The 21,774-nt window shown below is 51.8% G+C and overlaps 10 protein-coding genes across 10 annotated transcripts; 4 read left to right on the plus strand and 6 right to left on the minus strand.

Moving 5' to 3' along the window:
• Positions 1-87: 87 nt before the first annotated feature.
• On the minus strand, positions 88-2,241 carry AUEXF2481DRAFT_32819 (uncharacterized protein; the record flags this gene model as incomplete). Its single annotated transcript, XM_013484679.1, has 1 exon — positions 88-2,241. The coding sequence occupies one exon, from the start codon at positions 2,239-2,241 to the stop codon at positions 88-90; it is 2,154 nt and encodes a 717-aa protein (XP_013340133.1).
• A 623-nt stretch (positions 2,242-2,864) lies between these two features.
• AUEXF2481DRAFT_8308 (uncharacterized protein) lies at positions 2,865-5,717 on the minus strand (the record flags this gene model as incomplete). Its single annotated transcript, XM_013484662.1, has 5 exons — positions 2,865-3,382; positions 3,439-3,964; positions 4,125-4,220; positions 4,286-4,318; positions 5,643-5,717. The coding sequence occupies 5 exons, from the start codon at positions 5,715-5,717 to the stop codon at positions 2,865-2,867; spliced, it is 1,248 nt and encodes a 415-aa protein (XP_013340116.1).
• Positions 5,718-7,281: 1,564 nt separating this feature from the next.
• Positions 7,282-7,875, plus strand: AUEXF2481DRAFT_8309 (uncharacterized protein; the record flags this gene model as incomplete). The annotated part of the gene is made up of 2 exons (XM_013484663.1): positions 7,282-7,562; positions 7,614-7,875. 2 exons carry the CDS (start codon positions 7,282-7,284, stop codon positions 7,873-7,875), a joined length of 543 nt encoding a protein of 180 aa, XP_013340117.1.
• Positions 7,876-8,162: 287 nt separating this feature from the next.
• AUEXF2481DRAFT_455942 (uncharacterized protein) lies at positions 8,163-10,159 on the minus strand. The gene is made up of 2 exons (XM_013484744.1): positions 8,440-10,159; positions 8,163-8,388 (listed from the first exon to the last, which is right to left on the minus strand). Exons 1-2 carry the CDS (start codon positions 9,821-9,823, stop codon positions 8,345-8,347), a joined length of 1,428 nt encoding a protein of 475 aa, XP_013340198.1. The 5' UTR covers positions 9,824-10,159; the 3' UTR covers positions 8,163-8,344.
• AUEXF2481DRAFT_43817 (uncharacterized protein) lies at positions 9,600-11,684 on the minus strand. Its single transcript, XM_013484694.1, has 4 exons — positions 11,223-11,684; positions 10,828-11,161; positions 10,449-10,777; positions 9,600-10,397 (listed from the first exon to the last, which is right to left on the minus strand). The coding sequence occupies exons 1-4, from the start codon at positions 11,595-11,597 to the stop codon at positions 9,843-9,845; spliced, it is 1,593 nt and encodes a 530-aa protein (XP_013340148.1). The 5' UTR covers positions 11,598-11,684; the 3' UTR covers positions 9,600-9,842.
• A 1,034-nt stretch (positions 11,685-12,718) lies between these two features.
• On the plus strand, positions 12,719-14,440 carry AUEXF2481DRAFT_8312 (uncharacterized protein; the record flags this gene model as incomplete). Its single annotated transcript, XM_013484664.1, has 1 exon — positions 12,719-14,440. The coding sequence occupies one exon, from the start codon at positions 12,719-12,721 to the stop codon at positions 14,438-14,440; it is 1,722 nt and encodes a 573-aa protein (XP_013340118.1).
• A 687-nt stretch (positions 14,441-15,127) lies between these two features.
• Positions 15,128-16,345, minus strand: AUEXF2481DRAFT_456087 (uncharacterized protein). The gene is made up of 2 exons (XM_013484745.1): positions 16,323-16,345; positions 15,128-16,182 (listed from the first exon to the last, which is right to left on the minus strand). Exon 2 carries the CDS (start codon positions 16,005-16,007, stop codon positions 15,219-15,221), a length of 789 nt encoding a protein of 262 aa, XP_013340199.1. The 5' UTR covers positions 16,008-16,182; positions 16,323-16,345; the 3' UTR covers positions 15,128-15,218.
• Positions 16,272-16,580, plus strand: AUEXF2481DRAFT_8314 (uncharacterized protein; the record flags this gene model as incomplete). The annotated part of the gene is made up of 3 exons (XM_013484665.1): positions 16,272-16,302; positions 16,351-16,434; positions 16,486-16,580. 3 exons carry the CDS (start codon positions 16,272-16,274, stop codon positions 16,578-16,580), a joined length of 210 nt encoding a protein of 69 aa, XP_013340119.1.
• A 1,690-nt stretch (positions 16,581-18,270) lies between these two features.
• Positions 18,271-20,126, minus strand: AUEXF2481DRAFT_8315 (uncharacterized protein; the record flags this gene model as incomplete). Its single annotated transcript, XM_013484666.1, has 2 exons — positions 18,271-19,586; positions 19,643-20,126. The coding sequence occupies 2 exons, from the start codon at positions 20,124-20,126 to the stop codon at positions 18,271-18,273; spliced, it is 1,800 nt and encodes a 599-aa protein (XP_013340120.1).
• Positions 20,127-20,288: 162 nt separating this feature from the next.
• Positions 20,289-21,498, plus strand: AUEXF2481DRAFT_456036 (uncharacterized protein). The gene has a single exon (XM_013484746.1). The coding sequence runs from the start codon at positions 20,692-20,694 to the stop codon at positions 21,409-21,411; it is 720 nt and encodes a 239-aa protein (XP_013340200.1). The 5' UTR covers positions 20,289-20,691; the 3' UTR covers positions 21,412-21,498.
• The last annotated feature ends 276 nt before the right edge of the window (positions 21,499-21,774 follow it).

A 21,774-nucleotide genomic window follows, 5' to 3' on the forward strand; every position in this document is an offset into this window, starting at 1 on the left:
ACTATACAAATTTAATGTCTTTGCCGAAACTAATGTTCGGAGAAAGGAATGTGCTTTTGTCTATCGATATGATCAGTGCAACGCTTCTTATGCTCCATATGTCTTTCTGATCCACTCAGTCCATACGCCAATGTCGCCAACGAGCCCCAAGGCCTTTGCCATCTTCTGTGCAGCTTTGTCCTGCTCTTCTTGACTACCTCGAGCCACGTTTTGCGACAAGACGATGATCTGGCCATCAACAGAGACATTTGCACTGATGCTCGCCAATCCGCCCTCTGCTCCTTGTACCGGGAACACAAATTCTAGAGTAGGCGAGGGTTGTGTGGACAGAGATACATCTACCGATAGCGTATTGCCAGTATCCAGATTGGTCCCGCTGAGCAAATCAGCTAGCGAGAAAGCTGTTTCGGATTTCGAAGGGGCAACACTGTTGGCCTGCAGAAATGTGCCTCTCAAAAGACTTCCCAGACTAGCCCACTGTCTCAACACCGGCAACAAAGCTACCACCTGTCGAGGATGTGCAAATGGGATGGAAGTCAGCACATAGCCGAAATCTTGCTTAGGCACGTATAGCGCATTTTTATGCTCCACATGCTTGCCATCAGGAGCAAGCACATTGATCGTCGTAGAGGTAGAGGGACCTGAAGGCTGGACCACAGGCCTGTTAAGCAGCGGTATGTCAAAGGTTTTGTCGAGTAGCGCTCCTTCGTAAGTACGCTGAAGATCGGGGATCTCGGACATCAGAGTGCCAGCACCGACAGATTGTAAGATGGCGCTCGCGGCTGTCCAGGGCATGGCGAGCGGTGGATTCAATTTTGCTACAAAGCGAACGGCTGGTAACTTTTGCGCGCCTGGATTGGTATTGTTGTCAATGGCCATGACATCGCTAGTGTTTTGATTGTTGTCGGACAGATAGGTAGGGGCAGGTTCTAGCCAATCGATGCTTTGGGTGCCAGAGAGAAGATCTGTTGGATCCGTGGTTTCCTCGGCAGACTTGAGGATCCGGTTGGCGATCCAAGAGAACGAAACACGAAGCGAGGAGTAAGGATCAGGAGTGCTGGCTTCAACTGTGATCTCGAGAGCAAAGATTGTCTCATCGGCTTCCTTGACCGGCTTGTCCGGAGTTTTAGTGTCAATTCCCATTGCGGACTCATCCTTCTTTGCGCTCGTTGTAGCTGGATTTGAGGGGTATATGTTGCTCTTGTCCATCCAGTAGTCAAGGCTCAGACCAATTCTTCTGCGCGCATGCATCTGTGGGCGGCCACTTCTCTTGCACATGACGTGTCGCTCTGCTCTCAGAGCGGGATCTCCACGTTTCGCTGTGGCCATGGTTTGAGCGGCTTGTTTCTCATGCTCGTAGAGCGTCTTCAGACTTTCATAGACGCCTGTGATTGCCTCTGTGCAATTGAGTTGATCGTAGACACTGAGTTTGTCCAATCTGGCGAGAGTTTCGAGGTTCGCAGCAAACTTGTCAAGATTGGTGTTGATGGCGGAGACAGCAGGTGGAGGCGTAAGGTCCTCGAGTAGGACGCTAGCAGCAGCAGATTGATGGGCCGTGACGGCGTCGTTCTGACTGGAAAAGGAGAGGTCGACGTGGGTGGGTAGGTTGTCCTTGAATTGGAAATCGATCAAGACGTTGTTCTTGCCAGCTACAGCGACGGGTCTGTTGCCCTCGAACTTTCGCGCCTCCCTCTTAGCCTCGACCTCGACGTCAAGTCCTACCCAACGACCGACTCTTCTGACGCCCTCCTCACTGACCCTACCAAAGCGGCGCTGTTTCTGGCGGCCGAGCAGCGTTGTGAGAACCGTGTCTAGCTTCATTCTACGTTCATCATCTTCGTTACGCTTGCCAGAGGGGATGCCGAGATCCGACAAGCTCAGGTTCATTGGGTGTGAAGTGGCAGCGTCGAGCAAGGCCGAAGGGGTGGTCATGTCGAGTCCGGCGAGGGCAGCGGGCGATGCGAAAGCGAGCAGATTGTTCGACGGCGAAGCGCCCAAGAGGTTGTGCGTCATGGCTGAGAGAGCTTGGATGCTTGGGTTTGAGGTCTGGCTCAAGCTGCTTGTCATGGCGATGCCTCCCGTGCCAGCCTTTGTCGCCGAAGCATGCTGTGATTGCGCCGTGGTGAGGGGGGCTCCTTTGCCGGCCGTCGAGGGTACGCTGCGAGGAGCTTGAGCAAGCTTGTTGACCGGCGTGTGCGATTGTTTGGCGAGCAAACTGTTTGTCGCGTTCGGCGTCGTCATGGCTGCCTATTTCTCAGAGCCGCGCGATAATGACATGTGTCGACTTCCACTCCGACCGTCATTTGTCCATCAAACGTGAACACCTACCTTTGACGAGACAGTCGCTCGGCTATGCTGCTGGGTGACTTCAGCTCGCGCCATCATGCTCCCTCGGAGATGGCATCCGTTACATGCAACCACTTTACACCTTCTCACGTGATTCAAGCTTCCAGCCTGCATCTGCTTCCAATCCCGATGGCCATCCCGCTTCTACCCGCCTCTTGCGCCATCTCCCCAATCCCCATCCGCCCACAGACTACAGTGCACACACACCATCCGCATCTGGGGAACCTCGTCGCTACTCATGTCTCACTTGGCAATGACCTTGATGGACGCGTGTGGAAATATGCAATCCGCTTGAATCAACGAAACTAAAGGTACTCGGGATCTATTGACGGCGACCCTCATCCTAAGGCCACGCCTGTCTCCCCTTCCCCTTTCTGTGTGAAATTATCGCCAGTCAACCCACTTCTCAACCAGCTGGCCAGTCGTCACGACTAGGCTGGTCATGTTCGCTCTCCTGTAGTGCTTCTTCGTTCATTGCTCTCCCCTTTTACTTGCCGTGGTCGCGTGAAATGTCCCGTTTAGGGCTTGGAGATGGGCACAACCATCTCGAGGTCAACGTTCTCGGCGTTGACGGCCGTCTTGTGCACGTTGGCACCATCGACCTTGCCGCAGAGAGTCTCAACGATAATACCGGTGATCTGGTAAGGGTCGGCGTTCGAGGCGGGTCTGCGGTCCTCAAAGTAGCCCTTGCCCTGCTCGGCGACGGCGCGGTTGACACGAACACTTGAGCCGCGGTCGGCGACACCCCAGGTGAACTTGTCCATCGAGGCTGTCTCGTGCTTACCGGTCATACGGAGGGCGTTGTCTGAACCGTAGACGTCCATGTGCTCCTTGTGACGCTTGGCAAGCTTCTCCATGGCTTCCTCGATGACCTTCATACCACCGTCCTGGCGCATGGCTTCTGTTGAGACGTTGGTGTGGAGACCAGCACCGTTCCAATCACCAGGGATGGGCTTGGAAGCGAGAGTGACCTTGACTCCAAAGTCTTCGGCAACACGGTGGAGGATGAAACGGGACATCCAGAGCTCGTCACCGACTAGGAAGTTCCGTTAGTTCAGCTTAGGCATGACTTGCGACCGCACATTAACTTACGGTTGATGCCAGTGCAGGGACCGACTTGGTACTCCCACTGGGCGGGCATGACCTCGGCGTTGGTACCGGAAATGTTGATACCAGCGTAGAAGCAGGCCATGTAGTGAGCCTCGACAAGGTCACGGCAGAAGACTCTACCGGTACCGACACCACAGTAGTAGGGGCCCTGAGGAGCGGGGAAGCCGTTCTTGGGCCATCCGAATGGCCAGCCGTCGACGTCGAGGAGAGTGTACTCCTGCTCGAGACCGAACCAGAAGCCTTCCTTGGCGTTGGCCTCCATTAGGAGAGCAGCGTCATGGCGGAAGTTGAATGCATTGGGCTTGCCGTCCGACATCCAAGTCTCGCACATGACGAGGACGTTAGGCTTGCCGCGGAAGGGGTCGTCGTAGAGGGCAACGGGGCGGAGGTAGACATCCGAGTTGTTGCCGGGGGCCTGACCTGTTGACGAACCGTCGAAGTTCCACTCGGGCAGTTCCTCAAGAGTGACACGACCCTTGGCGACTTGCTCGTCGGTGCGGTCAATAGTCTGCGAAATTTGTTAGTACAAAATCTCTGCATGAGGGATATATCAAAAGTCGCTAGCTCTGCGCGGTTTTTGGGTGCTGTGCTACTCGAGCGGGCGGTGATCCGCAGCAGGCTCAACTGCGCGACTTTGACGAGCGCGACTTTGTGTTTGTGTGACTGACCTTGCACTTGGATCTCATGCCATTGGAACCATCGATCCAAATGTACTCGGCGATGATACGCTTGGGCGACTGCTCAAGGCTCAGGTACTTCTTGAGCTGTGGTAATGGTCAGCGACGCTCTCGAGAAGCACATTGCTGTGCTTCTTCTGAGATATCCTCACAGTCTGGGTGTTGGAGAGATATGCTGAATCCGGCTGCACGCGGTGGTCAGTAAACGTTTCGTCAGAGTAAAAGATCTCGTTGACGGTGACTTACCATGATGACGGTTGTGTATGTGTGTTGACTTGGGAAGTCGATTAAGATAGAGACGAGAAGAATAGATGCACACTGTTGGAGACAAGCTGCAAGCGATCAGATGCAAGTAAAGAAATGGGATGGGATTGAAGAGTGAAAGCGAAGGTCGGAGCAAGGACAAAGGCTGGGGAAGTTATTTGAACCAAGAAACCAAGAGCGAGCAGCTTCTGGGTGTTGACCACGCGAGCTCGGCCTGCGATAAGAGTCCCTGCCTGACAGGTACTTCATTCAGCCGCCCGCTCTCACCTGCCGCGCCGACGACGCCATCACTGCACACTCGCCGAACCACTAAACAATCCCATGCCATATCAGTCTTTTACTGCACCCCTCATCCCCCTCCTTTGCCATATCCTGCTTTCCCTATCTCTGTACAATCCCGCCATTGTCATCTTGTTGCAGCATGTACGTGTACCACGACTCCGGCCGCTTCACATCCTTTGACAGTTTGCATCTCCTAAACAGCCCGTCCAGTACGTATGTCCTGGAGCTGTTCCTCGGCTTTTCGCTTATGACCGGCCTAAAAGGTTGGGACCCTTATCGTGATTCGTTGCTATGTCTATTTCCGTCATGTTTTCGCATCCATTCTCCTGTTTGTCTCGTCCATGCCACTTCCGCCTTGTCTTCTTTGTTCGTATCTGTCTTACGCCTCACTTTTAGATTCTTCTCACTCTTAATTCGCGACCTGGTGTTTCGTATCGCAGAAGGGTTGCCTTGTGCCGCGCAAGTGTTTCCCGACGGCCAAATACTGGAGATAGTGGCTTGCACCGTGTCACCGATCCCCAGATTTGATCCATCCAATAAACTTCTTCCGTCTCTTTGCGGTGGTGACCCGGCGCAGAGGTTCGTGCCTTGTTGTGCCCAGGAAATTCTGGAAGCTCGAGGTCTCAACTTTGTCTCCAGGGTCTTGTTGAGCAACGCCGGCCTGGAACTTGTATCGAGACACATTCGTGTGTTGTAATTCAACAAAGAGAAAGGTGCAATTCCTCTGTAGGCTCAAAGAACCTCGCGACGCCTCTATCGCGCCCTAGTTGTGCTTCGTTGTTAGACCACTCCGCCGCACAACCTATGTCGGCTTGAAGCCGGGTCTAATCAATTGTGCTTATCGCAGCCAATGGGCGGACACACGATTCTATTACAATGACAGTGATCCCCAAGTAACAGTGCGCGCGCCGTTGTCCGAGCACGGAGTGTTTGTCGAGTTTGCCGTCAGCCCGCTCTCCCAACGCCGCTCTCGGCGCGAATCTTGACAGGCTTCTTGAAACTCCCTGCTTGTTCGCCAGCTAGTTCTCTTCTGACCATTTTGAAACAGCTCTTCAACGGTGGTATGAGCATGGGCTCGAAAGAGCACACTATTACTCAATTCTCAGCCATTGTACTGCTACTTGCCCTCTCGTTCTCGATGTTGAGTCATGAAAGCACGGAAAAGCAAACATAATTCACGGAAAACCATGTAAGAGCCGCGGCAACGACGTTATTCTCAGGTAAAAGCGTGATTTTGTCAAGAGCGCCGAGGGTATATTCTCGGAGTTGCGACGGCGACAGCTAATTGAAGAGGCACTACTCCTAGAGTCGAAGTGGACAAGCCACGACGTTCTTCCAGGATACTCATCGTTCACCTGCCTGTCTCTGCCAGCGTGACAGCTTCGATACACTTCTAGCAAAACGTTCGAGAAATATTCGAGAAGGTTGATTATTGCACGTTCAACGACGCATCAATACTCGACCTTCCATCCGTCCGCGATCTTGATTCTCACAAGATTTCAGGGAACTGGCCGACGCATACTTTCCTGGGCTGACGTCCTATTACGAGATAACTATACCAGAACGACGACATCGTTCAACATTTAGAAAAGTTCTTCGGTCAACCTCACAGTTTTGGTATACCGGTCAGGTCCTATTGGATAGTCGTGCTTTCTAGCTAGAACTACGCAAAGAAGCAAAGCGTTCCGGATGCCTGTGCGATAAATATTACGAGATAAAAATATGCTTAGGAACCCCAGCCCCGATCTGTTCATCGATCTTGTAAACGACATCTGCCGACGCATTTGCCTCGATGCTTTGCAACATGCTCTACCGTGACCTGCACCTCTACGAACCAGCCAGATCTCTTTGATGGTTCGTCTTTCACAAGCGCCATGGCAAGAGGATGGGATGCCAAACAAATAAGATGTCCCAAGAGACAAGCTATTGTATGAGCGACGTCCTGATCCGAAAAATTTCAGGATGTCCCAGATGATTTAGATGATGCTACAAGTATAGTCTCTTGCAGGTTTCAGCAGTCTGCCTCTCGGAACTATACCTCATGGCAACGTAGGCGATGCTTCCACAGGCTGACTTGCTACGCCTGTGCAATCTGGACCAGCTCACAGGCAATCGAGAGCTCCGATGTCTGCCTTTACAATGCAAGGGCGATGCGGATGTGCAAGCAAATCGGCATAAGTTTGCTTTGTTGTGGTGAGTCTATCCATTGCCCTTTGAACTCTTTCCGTCAGGCCATAGCGACAGTCGAGGTAAAACGCATGCGTGTGCGTATGTCATTACATGCAGCATCGTTCGTAGGCTACATGTATGATGGATGCTCATATGCTTGACGAGTCCTTGTAGTTGGTCAGGTATGTACAAGCTATGGTCCAAGGGCACGATACTTGCTGGTCTCCACGAACAACTTGTATGATTGCCGGCTTTGGCCATCGTCGCTCCGTCGGAAAGCTGTGTCATGATGATTGCTCGGCCAGCTCGAATGTGAAAGCGGAAGACGCGCAAGACTGGCGGTTGCAACACCGTAGATGTGATTTGTCGTCATTCTCGAACGACGAACTCCGTCGAACCTGCAATCCTGGACCGATGACCGCCTGACAACGTAATGTGTGTCGTACAGACACCCTACTACCATGAGTGTGGCCACTATGGTCCCCCAACTGTGGCACGCAATGGTCGATGTGCACGCGCAGAGCACCTACCTGGACCTTGCTACGAAACAGACGACAACGGTATCAGGACCATCGAGGCAATGTGCCCCACCTGTGAACGCATAACCAACGACACTTCAAGCCATGCTCGCCCCAGCACTACCGACACAGGCCCTGTCAATGTCAGCAAGTTCAATGATCTCGTAAAGCTCCACAAGGATACATTCGCTCACCAGTATTTCTTTCGTTGTCCGTACCGTCAGTTCCATACTGACACCGGACCTAGCGAGAGCGATACAAGCAATCCTTCACCAATTAAGCCTGGCGCACCTCTACCGACAGCAGATGAGCTGGCTTTTCCTGGTCTTAGTACAACAAGCGCAGCATCTGTTGTGTCAACTCCAGTCAGTAAGCTGTCCATGGATGAAGGACCACCCGTTCCCATCGCCAATACTCCTTCTCCACCTCCGACCTCTCGTATACCAGCCTGGAAGAGTGTTGAAGACTGGGCCAAGCACGCTTATGGTGGAGAGTCCAAAAAGCTATGATCGCCTGGATTCAGGCCATGCGAGTCCCTCTGAACGACTTGACGACACTTACGAACAACTTCGACCACGACCTACAACGTCAGCATTAGACTCATCGCAGACGTAGCTTACATCGGCGGGGTAGTTGGCCCTTGGGAACTAGAAGAGCGATCGCTGTCGTCAAGCCTCCGCGGTACTCGCTTTTGCTCGGGAAGAAAGATCAGTCGTAAACACTGCACCATGCTGGAAGCGTACCGGAAGGAGGGAATGCTATACTCATTTTACAGCTTTCTCGTCCTGCCCTTTGCTTTGCTAATACTACACCGAGCCACTCTACTTTGGTTTTCCTTGAGCCCTCATTGGAACTCTAGCAAACACTCATCTGTTGACGATAAGTTCCGTGCCTCTTGATAGCCGTTTGATGACTGGAAGCTGAGCTCGGCATCATCTCTTCGTTTCACGTCTCTCATTCTCTTCTGCAGGTCTTGCTTCAGTACGAGGGGCCGTCGATGCGGGTAAGACCGCGGCTGTTTTCTTTGGAGCTTGCGTTAGTGTAAGTCGAAAATGCTGAATTGAATCACTGACTTCTCATCTGGGCGATCGCAGCTTGGGCAGTGGAGGGAGCCGGCTCGGGCATCTGACGTTCCATGTGCAGACTTCCAGGATGATCGTGGACCGAGTTGGCAGGAACATTCTGGTACTGGACACTGCTGGAGTTATCGTCGGTCGAGATACCAGGATCATAACGCTGAGCGTTGCTAGAGTTGTACGCGATGTTTCTTGAGTCAGGCCGGGCTACGGATGGGAGCTGGTTGCCATCACGGTTGAGGGCCACTGCAGGTAAGATTTTGTGATAGACTTTGGTATAATTGGTTGGGGTGTCGTAGGTGTAGCGAAGCTGACTGGCAGGAACTTTTGGAGCGATCTGGGACAGCTGCGATGCATGATAGTTGGAGGTGTCCGAGCCTGAAGGTGGGCGCGGAAGAAGAAGTCTGAAAGAGCGCGGTTTCTTCTCGGGCACTTGACAGAGAGGTTTGATAACGACATCGGATTGTTCGCTGACTTCAGAAGCTTGAGTGGTGGACTCGTGCGAGCCAGCTGAGGACATGTCTGTGGATGGAGCGGAACTTGAGAGCTCATTGCCGTTGCTCTCAGAGCTGACGTTACTCAAGCCGTCATGAGTACTTCTCTGCTCGACACCGACGTTGAGCGTCTTTGGTCTCCGCTTGCCAGATGCTCTCTTCTTGACTTTGTTTGAGCTACCGAGAGGACTTCCCTGCTTGACTCTGGTGTCAAATTGTTCCGTTCCGATCTGGCTGGAACCCTTGTTCTTCGTGCTGGGAGCTCTGATTTTGCTGCGGCCGAAATCCAGCTTCCTGGTTTTCTTGTCCAGTTTGGAGCCACGCTCCCACGGCTTATGGACGTCGCTCGAGAAAGGGCCAACGGTCTGCACGGTCTCGGGCTCAGATACAGGTGCAGGTCCATCGCAGGTGGTGATGGGGGGTGGTGCTGCCTGTCCGAAGGGAGCATAGCAAGGTGCACGCGAAGGTCCGTCGAGCGGATCAGGCAGTGACCACAGAGTGCACTGAGCATACTTGCTATAGAAGACTGCGTTGACTCGCATGCTGTAAACGCGGTCGCCGGCGGCCATGGCTTCTGCGAGCATGTTGCTGGTTTCTTCATCCATTTTGTTGACGTTGGGCACAGATTTGGGGGTGGAAACTGGATGCGAAAGAAGAGATGATGCTAACGAAAAGTGGTGATGGAAGCTTCTGTACACGCGTTGACGCGATGCGGTATGGCTTCGGTGGTTGTCTTTGTGAGACTTACTCGTTGTCAAAGACGAGTGAAGTCCGCACGACTCCAAGACAAACGAGACAAACGACTCAAAAGAGACAGCTCGAGACAGACCAAAACAAACCCCCCGGGAAAGCCTCCAATGTCTTGTTGCTGCATCGCAGGCCATCATCTGCTTGCATATATTTCACTCATCCGTTCATGGCCTCCCAACCTTCAAGGCCATGGTCCCACCTATCATCCTCCCACATGCCAGTCTGACCGGCAGAGTCAAGTCTGTACATCATCTTTGGTCCTTGCTGGCTCCACTGCACATCGTCTCCGTTCACAAACCGAGCAAAGGTAGCATTGAACTCCTTGAGGATCGTCTTCTCATCTGCAGTTAATCCTTGGCCTAACCCAGCACCCCAGAACCAGATGGCGCGATCGGTCGAGTGCGTCACCTTCCACTCAGGCGGAGCAATCAGATCGGCACACTTCGCACGCCAATCGATACGGTAGCGGAGTAGGTCTTTGCCAATCGTCAATCCGCCTTTGTCGAGAAGATTTGCGAAACCTCGCTCAAGGTCGTGTACTTGAACTTCTGCATATAGGCGACCAAAAAGATCAGGCCAATCTTCGGCGAACGCAGGTAATCTCTTGCCGGGCACACGAAGATCCATGAGCTTCTTCACCCTGGAGTCGGGATAGTCTGCCACGAGACGCTCGTATACCGCATCATAGCTCCAGTCGGGAGTACGCCATGCCTTTCACATTGTCAGTCGATGAGTCAAGATATACAAGGTGCTGACGCTTACTCCGTACAGGTAGTGCTCTGAGCACACTTCCCCGTTCATTATCTTTATACCTCGATCCTGTAGTTGCTTTGCAAACGAGCCGTCATTGATACTCTCAATCAAGTTTTCGCTGATGAAGGAGCCATCAGTTACCGGTCTGAATTCATGGAACTTCATACTGCTCTGGACTGCTACCAACTGTCGAGCCGGAACGTTACGCAACTGCGACAGCTTCTCTGCTGGGCTCAGCAAAAGGGGAATGTCAAGCCAGCCGAGGAGTTCATCAAACTGCTCCTGACGAGCGGCAGTCGAGCGTGGCTGGAGGCCTGGTCCGTTGGACAGCATACAGACTACAAGATTGTCAATACTGCGCAGGAAACTCTCGCAACAGGCTGCAAACCTCTCTTGATGATTGAAGATCTTGACGGAAGATACATGTCGTAGGCAAGCTGCTGGAAGGTCGAATACGAGCCAGCTGAATATCCGCCTACGGTAATGTTGTCCTTGTTGCCACCAAACGCAGCAATACGATCATGTGTCCACTCCAAAGCAGTACGTTGGTCCCAGAACCCGTAGTTTGAGTATGCTTCTCCGTTCGACCTTGCCTCGTCCTCTAGCTCCTTACTTGCAAGGAAGCCAAAAGCATTTACTCTGTACCCAGGCATAACCACGATGGCCTTGAATGCAGATTCGCTCAGCAGCTCTGCTAGTGCTTCAGGAGCCATGTTCGGGTCCTGCAGTGTTAGTCAGTCTCAATAGAATTATCAATTTCGCAATATGACGAGACAATCGTACTCCGAATTGTAACCACCCGCCAAACAGATAGAAGAAGACAGGCCATCCTTCCGCAGGGGTATCGCCCGAAGGAATCCAGACGTTGAGCTGATGGCAATCCTCGTTCCAGATGCTAGGATTCGGCAAACCGATGAATCCCGATTGTGGACAGACTCCGACCTGACCAACAAACTGTGCAGGCTTATCTTTACTACCATATCGGTGTGACAGAGGAAGATGGCGAGGCGCGCGAAATCTCTCGACAGGGTATGCATACGGTATGCCTCCAAAATAGTGGCAAAGAGTGCTTGATGATTTGCCGGTCACGCTCAGACCTTCTACGAAGCCCAATTGTCCCAGATCTAGCTGATATGGAGAAGTGCTGAACTTGGTCATGTTGTGCAGAAGTTGGTGAGGCAAAGTATGTTCTCAGAGATGCAGTCGCAGCCTGGTCTTGTGCTCTGGTAATGGCCGCCGGCTAAGCAAACGATGAGCGTATATGCAAATTTGTGTCCTATCTATTTCTCGGCCAGTGGGACTGCTCTACTCGATGAGGTTGAAGCCTTGCCCGGTTGGCCACTGAGGGCAATCCGAGCGGCAGTATTTCCGCTGCTTGAGTTGAGGCAACTCGAACCGAGTGTTTCCTGTTTTACCGCCTTCTGCTAGGCCGCCATGATTACTCTCTCCACTCTCACCACACACTGTCTGGTGGGAAGACATCACATCAGAGCGTATATATGTTGATTTCATTCGTCTGGATGGCGGATGCGTAACTCTTGAGCTCATTCGGTCGAAGGGCTCATTCCAAATAATTACCATCTACAGAGAAGCACGCGCTTCTCGACAAAAAACCTAGCGTCTAGAGCCAGATTGATCCTGGCCTCACTCTGTGAGACTTGACAATCAGATGGCCAAGATGCTAGGATCGAAGATTGACTGGCACCCTCTAGATGCCGCACGTCGAGAGGCCGTCAGACATCGCGATGCTGAGACGCGCCTTCCCCAACAGCATCAGAACTTCTGAACAGGACTGTCAACATACATAAGCTCTTTGAAGACCGCAGAGTCACCGACGAAATTCTCACTGCTGCACATATATATATATACGTACATACCGCGACAAGAACTCTGGCTGTGCAGACAATCACGATTGCAGACACGCGATCATCCGCTGCAAAGCAGGACTCTTCTCCCAACGTCTATCAGCACATCACATGCATACCAATGGCCTCTGATTTATCATGCTCGTCCTCGAAATTTACGTGTGTTCACCGTGCCAATTCAAGCTTGTGAACTGCTTGCTGGCAGAACTGACAGCATGAATCGCGACGAGCAGCACCTCTAAAACTTGATATATGAGACCATCACATGCACACGATCAGTCCTACGTAGGCTGATCATGGGCCATATAATATCACTCCTCACCCTTCACTGACTTTCTCTCTGCCACACTCATTCTTCTATAATAATTCAGCATCCTCCACAAACCGCTATATCGACATTCACACCAAGCAACAATGTCTCCATCACGAGCTCCTCAAGACATTCAACCTGTCACACCAACTCCCCTGTCCGGCAGAAAAATGGCAACACGATTGACACCTTCGAGTTCTCTGAAGTTGAACGAACAGGTGTCGACCAGAGTCATCGACAGCGGACATGAAGAAACCGACGAGGACCCATCGCCTCATACCCAGCCTCCCGCCTCAACTCCCTACACCGAGCCAGAGTCTGAAGTCCAGTACATGAGTGACGACGATCTCATCGAGGAGAATTACCGCGGGACTCAGGGATACTCCAAGCTAACAGCTACTGAGAGAAGAGTTTGGGAGACCGATCGAGCAAAGCTTCTGTGCAGAGAGGGTCACGCAAAACATTTCGAGTGTTCAATACACCTACTGGGTGAAGCTCCGTGTTCTACGCTCCAAGGTTACCTCCCATCAAGAATGGCAGCTCGTCCTGTTGTCTCCTGCTTCTTCGGTCACAACAAGAATGAGTGGAACCAGATCAACAAATCTGTACGCTTGTTCCTGTGCAGAAAGTGCTATCAGCGTCGTGGACACAAGCTCGGATCGCATCTTGCCTCCATACAGCTCCCGTTCTGTCGTGAGATGGTTGAGAGACTGAAGATCTGGCGACCTGATTGTCTCTTCACAATCAAACTTACCAAAGCTATGGTAGAAAAGGTCCAGAGGTTCGAAAAGGTTGTCGCCGTCGAGGGCTCAGTCAGACAAGAGGCTGCCGCAGAGGTCGATTCCGACGATCCCGAGAGTCGAGGTGCCAATATCAGAAGAGCCAACCACACACCCGTACTCGTCGCTATCGAGCTCGAGAATCGCTTCGGCGGAAGGAACAAGACAGCAGAAGAGCTCAGCGCCCTCTTCGACTGGCTCGAATCGAAGATGGTCGATGGTACTATTGAGGATATCCCAGCATTTGAGGCTCTCCTCAACATTAGTCCAGAGAACGAGGAACAGCTACATACTCAGCAAAAGCGTCGCGCTACGTTGAAGGACTCACTGCACATAAAATTGGCAGCAAAGCGCCAATCTCGCAAAGGTATACCGGTATCAGCCTCTACTCAGAGAACTACCGAGCCGGAAGTAACTACCACGCTTAATCCTCCTCAGGTGGTGTCAGTCGCAAAATTCCCTGCTGCGCCTACCTTCAGAGCTATCAACGCCAAACCTTCCACAGCTTCTCAATCTGAAGTTTCGGTAGCTTCTGGAGTCTCTGCGTCTGGTCTGGAATTGCTATGTGCTGCAGCTGACCTGGCTACCGCTGATCAGTCACAAGCTGGCCCGATCGTTGATGTCGCTCACGGCGATCCTTTCGTCTCACGACCTCTTCCTGTTGCTACCAGGATCATGCTCAAGTTCAACAAAGGCAAGGCTCCCGCCGAAGCCGGACCTGCCACCGAAGATTCGCAGCCGCACACACTAAAGAAGAGAAAGCGTGTCAATGCTTCGACACGCGAAGACGATGCCGAGGAAGAGGGAGTTGTGGCCATCGAAAGAGTCAAACGTGTCAAACCCATCACTGGCACTCAGGTCGAGAAGGACTTCCCTGTTGACGCTCCGGAAGACGTACAAATGTCTGGTACTCTGAGCGATATGACTCCGCAGCTGTCAGGAGCCGTTGAAGGTCATCAAATTGATATCAAGAACGGAAGCTCGACGTTGGCAACTTTGAGATTCGAGGGTACGAAAGTCGTCATCGACTTTGCCCCTTCCTCTTGAGAATTCCACTGAAGAAAACGCGGGTGTGTCTTTCTCTTGTCTGCCCTTGTGTTTTTTGACTTGTTGATGGAGATGTTGGCGGAGAATGTTCTGTCTTTTACTTACGGTATCTGTTTTGAGTTGTGTTTCGGAAGCGTCAATGGCTCTGAATGGAGACGGGTTGATAGGATTTGATTTGATCGAGAATGCCACGATACAATGGCTCTGTGAAATTATGTACATCTACTATATTTTGCCCAACCTCTCAGCTTCCATGATGAGTCTTTATATTGCGCGCCATTTCGTGAAATCTCCAACTGGGTAGTGAGCCAATCAGACCCCTGCATATGATCTCCTGTCGCGACGGTGTCTGTAATATTGGGTGTAGGGGAATGGTTGCTTGCTACCTGGCCCTTTTTTGCTCCGTGAAGTCCATGGTTCAAATCAATCTCTCTCTGCCGCTTCTTTTTGCACTCTTTACGTAGATGATCTGGAGGTATTGTAGATTGGTCAAAATTTAAATTTGAAGTCACCGTAGGCTGGCTATGTTTGGCATTCTCACTGGAAAAAGGCTTATTAAGCAATCAAGGATAACTCATGAACTGTTAATAAGCTAAAGCTCATCATGTAGTCAGTTTCTGACCATCTCATTACATGCAGTATTCAGGCGAGCAAACTCTCGAGACACTCCTCGTTCTAACCTGCAGCCATCCTTGCTAGCACATCAAGTTGTCCATCTTCCCTGGCCCTCATCTCAGCATGATCGCCAAGATGTTACAAGACCCCCAAGCTCGAGTGTTCAGCATTTGTCTTCAGCGTCTCCACCATGTTCAGCTTTCCAGGTCTTGACCACATCTTGCATATGCTCGACCGCAGCCTTTGCCTCTTGTTTGGTCCTTTGATCTGCTTCTTGTTCACCGTTGACAAATTCGTTGAAGCGACTCTGCCAGAAGTCCCAGCGATCCTTACACATGTTGTCGTAGGTTAGACTCATGTTAACCCCTCTAGAGGTCACAAGACTGTCCCTCTCGACTCCCTCCACAGCATCTTCGTAGAGTCTTTTCCCCGTTGCGCGAATCCAATGAGCAGCGGCGGGGATCTGCATCTCTGGAAACACTCTTTCGTAGAGATGCACGGTATCGTTGAACTCAACCTTTTGCTCGAGCGCACGAATGATGTTGTAGTAAGCGACGTCGGTCTTGAAGAATCCGTCAGCGGTCAGCTGGGCCCAGATATCATGTCTCTTTATGTATGCTGCAATGTCGCAAGCTTTGTTTTCGGGGTGCCGAGTGAATCCCTCGACCACATCACCAGGCTGTTCCCAGCAGACATCATTGAGCCAGATCGACGCGAAGAAGTAAAGTTCTCTCCACTCTCTTTGCTCCGTGCCGAAGGTCAAGTCCTTGCTAGGTCCGTCGCTCAAGCTTTTGATTGCGTGAAGTAGAGCGATAAGGTCTGAGGTACGTGCAAGAGGCCACTCGTCGAGAGCTGAAGCGAGCAAAGACATAAGAACATGGCTCTCGTCTCTTGCTAGCTGTGTTCTCGTCACCGGGATAGAGCCATTTGTCAAGGGTCGGGTAATTGCCATGAACTGGCGATAGCAGGGGGGTGTGTAGTCGAGCCTTCTTCACCACATCAACCGTTCACCTACAAGTAGTCGACACCTTTTTGCAAAGAGATATCGTCCGTTACACAATTTCAGCAGAGCGCTCAGGCCCGACATCACCATGCCTTTCAGAGCTACCACAGCAACACTTCTTGTCCTAAGTCTCCTGTTAGCCTTCGTGGGAGCAGCTCCAACAAATTCAACTCTGGGACGACTTGAAATGATGGACCCTATCAAGATCATCGGATGACCGATCTCGATTGGGCTGTCGTGTGCTGTAAGCTCTTTCTGACTCACTTTGACGGTGTTTCGCTAACAAATATAGTGGGCGTCATCGTCAGAAGTCAGCCACGATACATTGCCCTGACTACCGCTACCGAGCTGGTGGATTCTGGTGAGAGGTTGAGCAGTGAGTGTCATAGCCATTCCGATTTCAACTTCGTGTCTGACCTCTTAGTAGCTCAAAAGTACCCTCATCGGTATCTCAACAAAGACGAATACGGTAAGACTCTATTCAAATGGCTGCGGGAGGACTGCAACGAAGCAGATGGCTAATACGTCTGGGAGTACCCTACCCTTACCAAAGATTTGGCCTATGCTGGCGGAGACCTCGGAGTTTACCACACGTCATCTTTCGCTATGACCACGTTGATGGGGTTTGGAGGACTACATACTGTGGACTGATTGCTCATGCCGAAGGCGACGGCGTGAGAGGCACCTTCCACGGATGCGATGTCGAGTACATCTAATTCAACGGTGAATTGATGGGATGAGAACGCGGCTGGTACAGGGGGGGTGTTCCTGGGCGCACGTTCGGGAATTAGGTCTCAAGTGACCTTTGCTGTTTGCCCTGCAGAATGATGCTGGGATGGTTGTTTGTGAGAATGATTCTGGTATCTACTGCTTGATGATCAGGGACATTGTTGCTGAAAACCATATTGTTTAAGTCGCTTCCTGATTCATTTTGACAAAACTTGGTGAATAACTTAAAAGCAATCATTGACCAATCAACTTGTCTTCGTGACTGATCAGCTAGATTGTGAGAAGACTGGGAGCAGAAGAGGCAAGAGAGTCGCGCTTTTCGCGAGATTTCTTGTCCCTTCTGCCAGTCAGGAACATCCGTCAGAGCGCACAGCCGATTTCAGAAAACAGGGCAACTCCATCGGGAGCTTGGGGGCTCGCTCTGCGCGCGAGCCGGCGAGACAAGTGTCGTGACTCCTTTGTCTAGCGTTCAGGCTCTTCATTTGCAATACAAAACGGAGCACGTCCACCAGAGCGCATAGGTAAGTTATGTTCTTTCAGTCTGGACCGCGCGAGCGAGACGGATGCGAAATGTCACCGGATATTGTTCGGCTTTTCCGGCAATAAGACCTTTCCTTTTTAGGTTCGAGCAGATCCAGGGTTTTCCTCGGGGCTCGAGCACGTGCGGGCTCGTCTGTAGGGTTCTCGGTCATACCTTACGTCGTCCCGTATACAGAGTTCCCTCTGTCTCGAAACGTCCTGACATGCGTCAAAATCAAGAGTCCTGGGGCGAGAAGCGAGCGACCAGACGAGACCAACCAACCTTGCACAAGAACGCTTTTTGCCCTCGCTTCCATGAAGACACTTAGAAATTCTTTCCTCGTATGCAGGGACATTTGCGCACTTCGTTGAGCGGCAGGAGAGTCACTCATTCCCCTGGTTCTGAACGTCTTGCGTCTACCCACCAACTGTCGGGATCCTGCAGGAGACAAAGAGAAATTCGATAAAATTGTATATCGGAACAAAGTCGCTGAATGTCAGCTCGCTGTGAGCAAGCCACCATCTCTTATAGGAAGCATGAGAGCGAGGGCTTTTCGAGAAGCCGCTAGCTGTTCGCTCCCCTGAGACAACGTTGGGCTTGTCTATAACGGCCTACATTGGCATTGTACATTGATAGGGAATTCTGTCGATCAACACGGCTGCTGCTCTTGCTATCTGCATGGCTCCGAATGCGCTCTGCATTCAGAGAGCGACAGGGCCAAGTGCGCGATTTTTGGGATGGACAGAGCTGTTGTGTGGGATAAGTTCATAGAAAATGGTATAGGATTTAGAGATCTAGGTAAAAGCCGGAGTAAGATCCGTAGCTGTCAATGACAAAGTGGTATCAAGGGGGAAACGAGCAGCGACAACATGTCCACAAAGATTCAACATCGCACCAGAACTCCAAGCGCTGTGTAAATAGTTCCAAACAAACAAAAGAAAGTCCAGTTGCCGTCAACAATAATCAGACAGCAGTAGCAAAGAGGTAGGGATTGCCTTGCTCATCCATCCATGAGCCCTTTTCTTCTTCAGTCGCTTCGAGAAGACCCTCAGCTCTTCGCAGAGTCTGAACATCTAGACTAGTGACCCAGTTCCTGCCGGACAGGGGCTCGCGCACTTGGTTGTCCATGCCGAGCATCAAGTCATCCTTCCAGAGTCGGCGAGGGCCATCGAACACACACAATACTCTTTTCTTCATCCTCATCTTCTCGGGAGCTGCGTTCCAGGCAGGAGGGTAGTTCTTGCGACGCTTGTTGTTCTTTGTCATGGAGTGGAGGGAGACGCCGCCCTTTGAGTATGTCATGCCCTGGCGAGGTGCATCCCTGACATTGCTGTTCGAGAGCACAGGAGATACGATCTCATTCTTAATGTATTCCTCGTGGTCATCTTCATCCTCGTCATCGTCATCGAAGACGGCGGATCCCGAGAACCCTGAGGTGTTGCTCAGAGAGTGTCTCTCTAGAGTTTCCCTGACTGACTTGTCATCGATCATCGAGCCAAGTATTCTCTCGTTGATGGCCTCACAAGGATCTCCACGTTGGATGACGCGAAGGACACATTCGTCGAGATGCTCGTAGAAGTCCTGGACATTGGCGAAAGCCACGCCACAAGTCGAGCACATACCAGTGATGCCAGTCTTGTGGAGAGAACTCTTGGAGCCTGAGCTTCCACCACTGCGTCTGCGGGCATTGGGCGCCGTCTGTTCAACGCCATGCACTGAGGTAAGATGCCTCTTGAAGACGTCGGCACGGTTGAAGCTCTTCTCCGATGAGCTGCCACTTCCAGGGCAAAAGCCACACACCATTGTGCCCTTGTAATGGGTCAGAGTGTGTCTGTTCTTGTCGTACTTGCGGGCGAAACCCTTGATGTGATACTCGCATGAAGTTATTGGGCACTTCTCTGGACGTTCATTCTTGTGGGTAAGCAGATGTGCCTTGAGGTCCTTGATGTGCCTACCGCAAGACGCGATGGGGCAGACGCCCTTATTCCCCTCGGAGTCCGAGGACGATTGGCTCTGCCGGGAGTGATGCGAGTGGGCTGATGAGATGGAATGGCGCCGCGACGATGAAGACGTGGGATACGGGTTCCATGTCTGAGAAGGGATGTAAGGGGACGTCGGTCGGTTTGATCGCACGGAGCTGGTCCTGAGCACGCCTGAACTTCTGTTCGAGTGTGCTGAAGAAGGAGTTGGAGATGGTGGGTGAGGGAACAGATGCTTAGAATCAGAGTGCATTTGTGTTGTCGGTGGTGTAGGTGAAAGAGGCTGAATGAGAGTGGGGTCTATCGAGTCGCTATTAGAGATTGATCAAGCTTTGAAGAAGAGGTGCTTTTCTTACCAACACAACCAGGCTTTTGGGGCAGCGAGAGGGCCGAGTAGTTGAACGTGTCATTCACGAGTATCTCTTGTTCGTAGTGGCCTTGGTGAAGGGCATTGTGCCCAAGTCCATGTAACGGGGTCCAGTCAGAGTGTGGGTTGAGCATCAAGGGGGACCCTCTAGACGAAGAGAGTATTGAAGCTGCAGATTCAGACTTGATTGAACGAGCGTTGGGTCGAAGGTCGAAGTAGTTAGCAGAGGTGTTGGTAGGTGAGTAGAGAGGTGTCGATAGCTGAAGACTGTGCTTTGTGTATTTCGAAGAGTCTTGCGATTGCAAAACGTAGTTGGAATGTGCTTCGGCGACGTTGTTCGGCTCGATGTTGTACGCGCTGAAGTTGTTGATGGGTTGCTGCATCTGGAAGTGTACAGCAGGGTAAGTCGATGTGTGTGGCGGCAGTCCAGAGAATGCGTAAAGAGGGTATTCCTCTTCTTGTGTGGAGGCCATGTTGATAGGGCAAGGACTGAAAGCAATCATGTCGATGATTTTTTCGAATGATTGTTATCCCAGCAGCAAAGTGGTATCAATAATAGCGAAGTGCCACAAGACGTCAAGTGATTCCTAAGAAGGAAGGGGTAAGCCTTTGTTTAAGTGGAGGCTTCGACCATGTGCAGGGACTTACTGCGCAAGAGGAAAAAGAAATGGAATCGAGTTCCCGAATCAAGAAACCGTACAGGGATCTGCTCCAGGTGATAGGGTGCAGATATGCGAGGATAGGACGAATGCAGCGATGGCTCGGAAGATCTTCGAGAGACAGATGATTGCTACGGACACTTTACCAATCAAGGCAAGGCGGGACGTGGTTAGCGGAGCGGTTGTCAGAAGCTCAAGCTCGTTCCTGTTCGAGACTGCAAGAACACAGCTGAGCTCGTATATAGGCGGGAAATGTTAAGAAGACTGGACTGCAATCGTCCCGCATGAGGGGGACCAGCAAGAGCTTTATCATTTTCGCATTGGGCTCAATGGATGGCATGTGGATGTCTTCGCGCCTCCAGAAACGGAACCGCAGCACATGAACCAAATGCAGTTTTTGACTCGGTCAGTAGACCCTTGTCATGGCTCATGGTGTAGGTTGCAAGCCTCGTCAAACCGCAGGGCAGAACCGACGGCGCCCACTCCTTCACAATGGCGTCGCTGCGGAAAGTTTACTGGGTCATGTACACTATGGCTGCAGATCTGCCCTTCAGCCAACCAGCAAAGTGACGGTATACCGGCGCCAGATCTGTTGATCTTGGTTCACCCTCTCCGCATTATTGTCCGACTTCACTCAACCCAGTCAGGTATCTCGGAGATGGTCATTTCGACAGCAGTCAATGTACAGCATGATACGTGCAAGTACAGTACACATCAGGATGTGCCCTCTCGAACCATGCAACAGCAATTTCCTTCCGGTGCTTGCTTGTCGCGCCGGCAGTGTGCATGGTCTCCCCGACCGTTTGGTGTCGGACATGTCCTAGTGCCATGGCAGCAATTGGCAGGAGTCACCGAAGGGAGCTTTCCCACGTTTGTAAGCATGCCGCGAAGTGCAGGATACCCAAACTGCTGGGACACCGTGGCAGCCAATGAATACCGAATGGCGCCATGGCTAGCCATTGGCGAACGCCACGTTCCGGACATCTGCGTGTCTAGGCACGTTCGGGGAGATTCCCCACCATCACTAGAGGGGGCCGTGCGCAGGGCGACCATTCCACTTCCAGGTAAAGGTGAAGATCTTCTCCTTAGAAGGCAGTAGATGTCCAACGCAGACCGTTCTTCTTCAGGCCATGTGAGGACGTCGTTCGAAAACCCCAGGATTGCTTTAGGTTCAGCAAACGCACGCGATATAGAAGCCAAAATTGGTATAATTAATGGCTCGGAATACTTCGAGTCCGGTGCAGACTGACTAGCCGCGAGACAGCCAGACTTATCAAAGCGCGCCGTTGGTATGCTGGGCATGACAAGATAAGACGGCCGGTCCCTGTCGAGCGCATGGACTCTCACAGTCTCGCTTGCTTCTTGAACTCGTCTCGTAATAGACGAGGAGCTGCCTCTTGATTCTGACCATCATCTTGCACGTGGGTGTGACGAGGGCTATGGGATGTTTTGGGCGACGCCA

The sequence above is a fragment of the Aureobasidium subglaciale genome (genome assembly GCF_000721755.1).
Source record: "Aureobasidium subglaciale EXF-2481 unplaced genomic scaffold scaffold_27, whole genome shotgun sequence".
Taxonomy (NCBI): domain Eukaryota; kingdom Fungi; phylum Ascomycota; class Dothideomycetes; order Dothideales; family Saccotheciaceae; genus Aureobasidium; species Aureobasidium subglaciale.

Bases quoted from the DNA above. Each gene is read 5' to 3' on its own strand.
- AUEXF2481DRAFT_456036 (XM_013484746.1), top strand. From the start codon at position 20,692: ATGAACCAAATGCAGTTTTTGACTCGGTCAGTAGACCCTTGTCATGGC.
- AUEXF2481DRAFT_455942 (XM_013484744.1), bottom strand. From the start codon at position 9,823: ATGATGGCCTGCGATGCAGCAACAAGACATTGGAGGCTTTCCCGGGGG. The intron at 8,389-8,439 runs GTCAGTGATTCA...CAAGCTCCAAAG, and splicing joins TGCGATCGCCCAGATGAGAA to AAAACAGCCGCGGTCTTACC.
- AUEXF2481DRAFT_43817 (XM_013484694.1), bottom strand. From the start codon at position 11,597: ATGACCAAGTTCAGCACTTCTCCATATCAGCTAGATCTGGGACAATTG. The intron at 11,162-11,222 runs GTACGATTGTCT...CTAACACTGCAG, and splicing joins GCGGGTGGTTACAATTCGGA to GACCCGAACATGGCTCCTGA. The intron at 10,398-10,448 runs GTAAGCGTCAGC...ACAATGTGAAAG, and splicing joins CAGAGCACTACCTGTACGGA to GCATGGCGTACTCCCGACTG.
- AUEXF2481DRAFT_456087 (XM_013484745.1), bottom strand. From the start codon at position 16,007: ATGGCAATTACCCGACCCTTGACAAATGGCTCTATCCCGGTGACGAGA.